This window comes from Hylobates moloch, unplaced genomic scaffold, assembly GCF_009828535.3.
Source record: "Hylobates moloch isolate HMO894 unplaced genomic scaffold, HMol_V3 SCAFFOLD_4, whole genome shotgun sequence".
NCBI lineage: Eukaryota > Metazoa > Chordata > Mammalia > Primates > Hylobatidae > Hylobates > Hylobates moloch.
In genome coordinates this window covers 169,493,556-169,502,049 of record NW_026652279.1, presented here as the reverse complement: position 1 = coordinate 169,502,049, position 8,494 = coordinate 169,493,556, and the positions used below count along the sequence as shown (strand labels likewise).

The following is an 8,494-nucleotide window of genomic DNA, read 5'->3' as shown; positions in this document are numbered from 1 at the left end:
TCAGCCTCTCCGAGTAGCTGGGACTACAGGCGCCCGCCACCACGCCCGGCTAATTTTTTGTATTTTTGGTAGAGACGGGGTTTCACCGTGGTCTCGATCTCCTGACCTCGTGATCCGCCCGCCTCGGCCTCCCAAAGTGCTGGGATTACAAGCGTGAGCCACCGCGCCCGGCCAACCTTGCCTTATTCTAAATACAAGGACTAGAAATATGAAGGACTAGGCTCAGGGCAGGGTTGGAGGTTAGCACAAAGGTCTGGGATGCAGGTGAATGTGAATAGCCTCTGGGTCCCTAGGATTATCTTATAACTTCTCTGGACACAGCCTCCTCATATACCCTGCATGGAAGAATTTAGAATCTTCTTGACATTTGAAAAAAAATTACTATATTGCCATCTTTAAAAATAAATAAACTGTCTCGTCTCCAATCTGACGTTTAGATGACCATATAATTTATAGTTCTTTAAGTAGAGAAGAACTAATATGGTTTTCCCCTTTGTTTTCTCTGCATATAATTTATATATATGTGATTTAAAATTATGTTCCTTCTCATTTTTTTAAATACCTATTGGGATGGAACCATTGACAAGTTCAAATAATTACTCTGCTAGTGGTGTACAGCTAAAATAAACAACAGGAAATTCTCTAACAGGTTTCAGGAAGCTCTCTAATTTTCTACTTTCTCACAACACAGTCCAAATTCATCAAATACTAGATGTTACTTTTGAAAGCTTAAAATTCAGTTGCGGTGCTCCATGGGACACAAATCTGCAAAGGGAAACGATGCACTGACTGAAGCACATCCACAGTGATCTCTGTCTAACTCGCAAAAAAGTGGCCTCTTTGTAAGGCTTTTATATGGGTCAAAACACCCCACCTGCTGAGTTCAAAGCCACACAAGAAGCCCTCAAGTAAAAAGGACCTGGGATTACTTTTTTCTCTCTCTCTTCATATTTCTTTCTGTAAAATTAAAAAAAAAAATCTTCATGAGGAAAAGTGACATAAAAATAAGCCATTTTCAATAAGACCTGCTGGAAAATATAAAGTAGAAAAAACTTGCTTTTAAAAAACCATAGTAAAATAAATAAATGGTTGGCATTTAAGGTAAGACCGTTATCACTAACAGGTCTGTTATGGGCTACATTTACTAAATTTTGCAAAAGCAACCGTAAAATGAAGTAAAAAATACTGTTCTTGTTCATACCATGGTTGCTAAGTTTCAAAGCATTTTCACTTCAAAATCCTAGAATTTCTAACAGAAAGTGAAATAGTTCAGTCATGACACTAGCTCTAGGGTATGGTTTTCCCCACCATTTACCTTTTGTTTTTTAGTTTTGCTTCTCTCCTAGGGAACTATTTTTAAATGTAGTAAATTCTATAGTAGTGAAAATTTCTAAAGATGATGGATGGAACTTAAAGTCTTCTGAACGTATAAGGGTCAACAGTAGCAGCGTTAATAATAGAATGTTAACAAAGGAAAGTTACTGGCTTCTTACAAGGTACTGGACACTATGCTAAGCACCTTTGATGCATTGTGTTATTTCAATGCTCACAGCTCTATGTAGTAGGTAAAATGTTATAATTACCCACATTTCATACAAAAAGGCTGCAGCTTAGAGAGAAGTTCAGCAAATTAAGCCATGCCAATGATCAGTAAATATCAGAGCCAAAGTACAAATGCAGTTTTGTCTGACATAATCAGAAACTCTTGAACAACCTTTGTTCATCAGTTTCCCCTACCCTTACACTGTCTCAGGGCAGTGTTGGCAAAAGGTTTGCATCAGAATCAGAGTCCAAGAAAATGTAATCTTAAAAAGTCAAGGATTAGGTAAATAGGAGTAATTAGAGAAGTACTGCTGACTTTTTTTCAGCTGAATAATTTTGTTTGTACAAATAAGTCCTGGGGGTGTGTCTAAAAATACAATGGATGACTGTGCAAATGGATGGCCAAATTACTGGACGTGGAATTTAAGAAAATTTTCCCAAACTTTGCGTAAAATCTGCTATGCTCACAAATGGCCTTTGTGAATGGATTTTCGGTTGTTTACTTTTCTTTCCATGCCTGTACAAGGATACAAAGAAAGGACCTCATTTCGTGTCCGAACTCTCTCAACCCAAAACTGGGAAAGCATGTGAGTTTTGTGAGACAGACAGAAAATTGTAGTAATTGGTGGAGGAGTAATTTAGAGCCAAAAGGAATCAGAAAAATTTTTAGCTCCCTAGGAATTCACAGAAACCTCACAGCGGGCATTTGATTTTTTTTTTAATACATTTGAGATAGTTCTACTTCTTCACTGATTCCAAACATACGGATGGAGGGCACCCTTCTATATGGTACATATCCTTCTTTGCTATAAGCAGACTGTGACCTATGACTGATACTTGAATTACAAAGTAACAGCCTAGAGTGAACACAACTCTTGTTTTCCCAAGGTATTTATGAAAAAGAATACCTACACAAGGAGAAATAAACCACAGGTAATTTTGTTCAGCACTCCAGTTGTTCATACACATGGATTTCTTGCACTTGATCTCAATCAAAGCAGTTTTATGTTCCAATGAATAAAAATGGTGCAAGAGGAGATCATACCTATCCTTATAATTATATAAGAATTCAACACGTACTTATTCATTCCTGCCTATTCCACCATTGAAACGATTTTTTTCTATGAAGTAGCAAGCCCAGTAACAGGAAGTGGACACTTTCAACTCATATTTGTCAGTAGCAGCTATAAAACAAACAAAACAAAAAGTCTCAACCTATCACTTGAATAACAACCTTTAAAAATAGTGTTCTACCATGGAAAGACAATTCGCTTTTGGTTTGTTATATGAATTTCAATTTAATTCTTAAAAATATGGAAATAAAAAATCTTTCAGATCACTTAACACAAATAAGAATTTTACTATTTCTGTATTAGAGGTGAGAAGTTTAGTGTTGTCTCTCTGTCTGTCTGTCTGTCTCTCTATCACTCCAATGTTTATCTGTGGAAAGCCACATGCAAATTACTACCACTAGAGTGTCAGCAACTTGAAGGCATGAATGAGATTCGCTGTGTGATTTGTTCTGTGCCCTGTTGCACAATCTCTGGCTCATGGCAGGTGCTCAATAAATATTTGTGGAATAAACAAATGAAAGTAATGCTGATACTGATCTCTGTCCCCTTTCCCATATGTCTCACTAAAGCAGCTATCTCCAAGGTGCTGATGATTCACCTTTTCAGTACTAATGGCATTTTCAGCAGTGGAGCAGCTGTGGATAGGGAATGGTGGACCACTCAAAAGCAGAATTATTCTAAGGCAACTTCTCGCTTGCAATAAGGGCTGGTAAAGCCGGAAAAGTTATCTTTTTCTATTACATATCCCTGTTTCTAAACACACATATAGAGTTACAAGATTATAAATAATATGAATTGGTTTTCCATCTTGAAACCATCCCATAGATATAGAAGACCTTACAATGGTTATGAAACACAACCTAATGTTCTTTACCTTGACCATGACCACATGAAACCACCAGTAATCACACATAGGCAATTCTGTATGTTTCAAGCTGATCAAAAGCAAACCATGGCTGACAGAGATTAGAAAGTAGAGGGGAACAGCAGGGCAGGAGAGGACAGAAGAACTACCCATTGCATTTTATAAAATGAGTTGAGAAATACTGTCTATAGTTGATAGAACAATAAATATAGGCTTAAGGGTTTTTGAAGTTACCAAGGTGACTGACAGGAGAAAAACTAAAAGTTACATGTATATATTAAACACAATGGGGTGATAGGAGATGGAGAGTGGTGTAGGATGAGCTGAATCCCTATCCATAATAGCAGGATATCAATAAGACAACACCTAAAAAAATTGCAGACTTGACATATTATTTAGGAATCTGGAGATAAATCCTCCCAAATCTAACATAAATAGTTAAATGTTTTGTTCTGGGGTGCAAAACTAGGTAAGAATAGCTACAGGGAGATTGTAAGTTTTCCTTATGAACCTTCAGTATCATTTGGTTTATTTTAACCATGTGTATTTATCACTTTGCTATAAATATATATCTTAAGAGAGCAACAAAAATGTCTAACTCATGAGCTTGTTGTAAGCATGTAGTGAAATAATGCATATGAAGAACTAACATCTGAGTAAAGGAAGCATTCATAAATGATGGCTGTTATTTTTTAACTTAAAAAATTGTATTGATGCATAATAGATGTATATGGTTTCAGGGTACATGTGATAATTTAGTACATTCATCTAATTTTTACAAACCAAATCACTGTACTTAGGATCCGTCACTTTAAGAATTTGTCTTTTCTCTATGCTAGAAACATTTAATTATTCTCTTCTGTTTTGAAATGTACAGATTGTTGTAACCTTAGTCACCCTGCTGATCCATCTAACACTAGGTTTTATTTCTTCTATCAAATGGTAGTGATTGTTTTGTAGAAATAAAATGTCAAGGCTGAAAGATTCAGACAACCTAGATACCCTGTTTCTACCAAAAGTACATTATGTTTTGTGAAATATGATATATGCAAAACACATCACATATTGTAAAAAAAAAGGTGTCAGTTTTAATTGTATGACACATACCATACAGGCATTTAAAATGTATGTGTATGGGTTCTTGAATAAGAAAAAATGCTATTTTCTATTATGAGCTTCAATCTTAAATTGTACACAAGACTTTGCTAAAATATTTATACCTGAAAAAAATCACTTTTTTTTGTCTGTCTTTCAAAACTTTTCAATATTTCCTCTTCACTCACGAAGACTTTCAGAATTTGGACTTTTTTTTAGCTTTAATTAGAGCTAAAATTTTAAAGAGAATGATTGAATTAGGCTGAGCTGAATCTAGCTATCAGAAAGCGAAAACAAAAACCAAAGCAAAGAAAAAGGTTTTGATACTGACATATGCACATTTTAAAGTTAAAACAAGGGAACTTAAATTCACTTGTGGAAAATGCAGAGTTAATCCTGCATGGATTTCTCCTGTTCTTCTAAAAGGAAGAGTGAACCAGAGCTGACCCACTTACCAAAATGTGGATGAGAGGCTCCAGCCAGAAGGAAAATACAACCTTTGGAAATCTCTCCTCTGCTTTCACTGAAAGTCTCCGAGTGCAGTTCTGGTCCACGCTCAGAGTCTGACACATCCCTCCCCCGTCCCCACCTCTCAACACACACAGCTGATGAGGCTGATTCCTGTAGATTGACTTCAAAAAAGAAAGTCATTCCAGAAAACACATAAGCTCAGGTTGACTCAAAGGCAGCCCCAAATTCAGCCCACAGCAGTTGGCTGCTGTCCTTTTATGACCGGAGAGCTGGAGTGCAGCTCTTTAATTAACAGGGAAGCCTTAGCCTGCTCAAGGTTAAAAAAAAAAAAAAAAAAGACTTAATTTCTGAATTCGCATTGAACTCTGACATGTGCACTCCTTTTTATCTGTAAAACCACTCAAAGTAGCCACCACAATGAACATTAAAATCCATACAATAAAAAAAGTTAAAGGTTTACACAGAAGGACTGGAGTTGAAGCTGGGCAGACGGAAGAGGAGGCGTGAAGATCAGCAGCGTTATTTATTGGAGGGATCAGAGGCTGCTTAGGGCCAAGTCCTTGCTTTCTGTCAAAACACTCCCAGCAGGTGGAGAGGGGGCTGACTGTCTAGTGATTAGAGAGCCAAGAGGGACTTGAGCATCTGCAGGGGAGCGGCTGCCTGGGGTATTAGAGACCTGATTAGCCTTCCACTAAAAGAACGGAACTACCTTCACTGCACTAGTTGATCACTTAGGGATGTAACCTTATATAATATGCAAAACTATTTCTGAACTTTTTTTTTTTTTTAACTCAAGAGCAAGCTGTAAGTTGGGCTCTTTATAAAACATATCAGAGTCAGACTCTTCCAGCCATGTGGGGTGGGGAGATTTGACCTGATTCCATTAATCCATTCAATTTTGTGGAATGAATTAAATAAGCCTACTACTACCAAGAAAACTGGAGCAAAACTAACAAAGCCAATATAAACTGTGAATTTCCAGTCTGGATATTCCAGGCTTCTGTGACTGGTCCCTGAAAGAAATCCATACGTATCTATAAAACAATTAGAGCTAATTTAAGAAGAGAGACACCATGTACTCACCACAGAAGTCAAGATTTTGACATTTTCACTTTAGAGTTCAGACAGTCAAAATACTCATGCAATATGTAGACTGAATATATTTAATAATTTAAAGTCAGGAAAGGAATAAATTCGCTTTTGATATGTATGAGCCAGAATTCACTGTGTCTTAACCCTTCAGCAAAAGTTATCCATAACTGATGATAAAGAGGCAAAAAATTATTCCTCTCCCTCAGCTTCTGTGAATCGTATCATCAGAGAAACTTCTATTTAGAAGAGTGCTGCTGACGACTGGTTCACACTCATTTCCCAATGCAGAGATCCAGCAAAGGTATGCCTGAATATTTCTAAGAATGTCACATATCAAGCGGGCAATGGTACAAGACCTGTCATTCGCTCAACAACACTGGGCTGTGGGGGCTACAAGAACAGACCCAGCTCCAGGGATTGCAACAAAGGATGCAAAGAAATTTCCCTGCGTAGCGCTTTCAGGATGTCTGCGACTGTCCAGCACCAAAGCGCCGCATCAGGGGAACTGAGGAATTCCAGTGTAGGTCAGTTGAGGCCCGTCCTCCAGTATACGGTTTCCAAAATATTTGTTAAAAGATGGCAACATAATAATCACCGGCTAGGGAGGAGAGCAGCTGGCAAGAGCTAGAATAACCAGCTGGGATTCAAGAAAGACTTATTAGGCAAAGAATGAGGGGAGCAGGCATTGTGAAGGCGGGAAAGAGTGCCAGTGCTCTCCACCACTACCTGAGACCTGCAGGGACACCTGAGGCTAAACAAGTTAGGGTTACCATGGCTGCAATGAGGGAGAATGCAGGCAGTGAGGCATTGTGGGGCATCTCAGCAAGAGGGACTTACAGGATGTGGACTTGTGTTGGGTACTTTTAGAGGATGTTCAAGGAAGTGGGATATTCTGTGTGTTGGATGCTGTCAGGACATGGATTATTTCTATGATTGGCCTCATGGTAAATCTTATCTCTAAGGAGTGAGGACAAGAGCCAGGCTAAGGCTGGAATTGGTCAAGAAGCAGCATCACTCAGATTAGCCAGTAAGGGTGTCTTGGGTAACCCGTGTTTGGGTGGCTTGAATAATAATCACGTTTTGTCTGTGTTCATATGTTACAGAGGGGTCTTGTTCCATCAGGAGCACAGAGACGCCTGGTCTGAGGGTTGAGGTTTGGAAAAATTGTTTATGTTCAGTGGAACACCATGGGCCAGCTGTGTCTGCCAGCTGCACCCTCCTGGGTGTCAGGGGCTGTTCTGCGCTTCTCAGAGGAGGACAGCAGGTGAGGTATTATTGCCGGGACAGAGGGTGTGATATGCTAACAGGGCTTGGGAGAGACAGAGGAGCCCGGCAGACTCTAAGTGCGACTTCATCACGGGTGTCTGAGCTGGAGTGTTGACCTCGGCCTTGGAGAAAGGTGTGTTTAGTGGATTCATAGGTGAGGCTCTGAAAAAGGCAGAGCCTGGGGCTAAACGTATCCACACTCTCAGTAGCTGGTCACATCTGTTCACGTCTAGTTTTCCAGGTAACAGCTTCCTAATGTCATGAGTTGAGATACACCACTATGTAAACCATAGTCTTTATTTCTCACTTTCAAAATACACAGGAAAATGATTCGTCTGTGGGGCTTCATACTCTGAAGCACAGACTGCACCGTCCTGCCATAGGTGGTGTCTCAGGTGCGTCCAGGTGAAGGAAACACTGCAGTCTTGACAGCAGCTCCTGCCCCTACCGGCAGCTTCCTCCGGGAACTGATTCCCAGAATCCTTTGCCAGAATCCGGGAACTGATTCCCAGAATCCTTTGCCAGAAACCTCTGTTCTGTTGGATGAAGCCAACTCCAGCCTGCCTTCTGCACCTTTTATACAGGTTAACTCACATGAGCATTGAAGCTTATGTTTCCATCTTAAATTCCTCTTAGAAGAGCCATTTGAGTATTTTAGTTTATTTTAATGCCACTATGTGTTCATACTAAATTACTGCTAACAAATTTTCCATTTCTGAAACATGATATTCACCCCCGCTTCACTACGCTTCATTTACTCATCGCATTCAAGAGAGAAAACAGGCCCCTCATAGATGACATTGAAATGGCAGTACAAGTGTTCATTTCCTGGTGACCCAAGGCCAGCGAGGTGCTTCCACCTGCACTCCTAGCGGACGAACACTAGAGAGGCGTTCACCAAACTGTGTGGTGGCAGAGGGAATTTTATTTGGAAGGAACTGTGATTGCAATTTTCTGTGGAGAAGAGTACAATGTCGTACAAATTTTAACAAATAATTACATCAAAAATTTATTTCAGGAGTTGCATATAATGTTTTTTTAATTAGAAAGCAATAATTGTCATCATATACTATTGAGAATGGCCCTGTGC

At 39.2% G+C, this 8,494-nt stretch overlaps 1 protein-coding gene across 1 annotated transcript in view; it reads right to left on the bottom strand.

The window, feature by feature from the left end:
* MYO16 (myosin XVI) overlaps positions 1-5,283 on the bottom strand; it is a 607,071-nt gene extending 601,788 nt beyond the window's left edge. Inside the window, exon 1 of the mRNA XM_058438173.1 lies at positions 5,031-5,283. Within this exon, the coding sequence (XP_058294156.1) occupies positions 5,031-5,226 (196 nt within the window). The 5' untranslated portion in view covers positions 5,227-5,283. The remainder of the gene's footprint in view (positions 1-5,030) is intronic.
* Between the last annotated feature and the right edge of the window lie 3,211 nt (positions 5,284-8,494).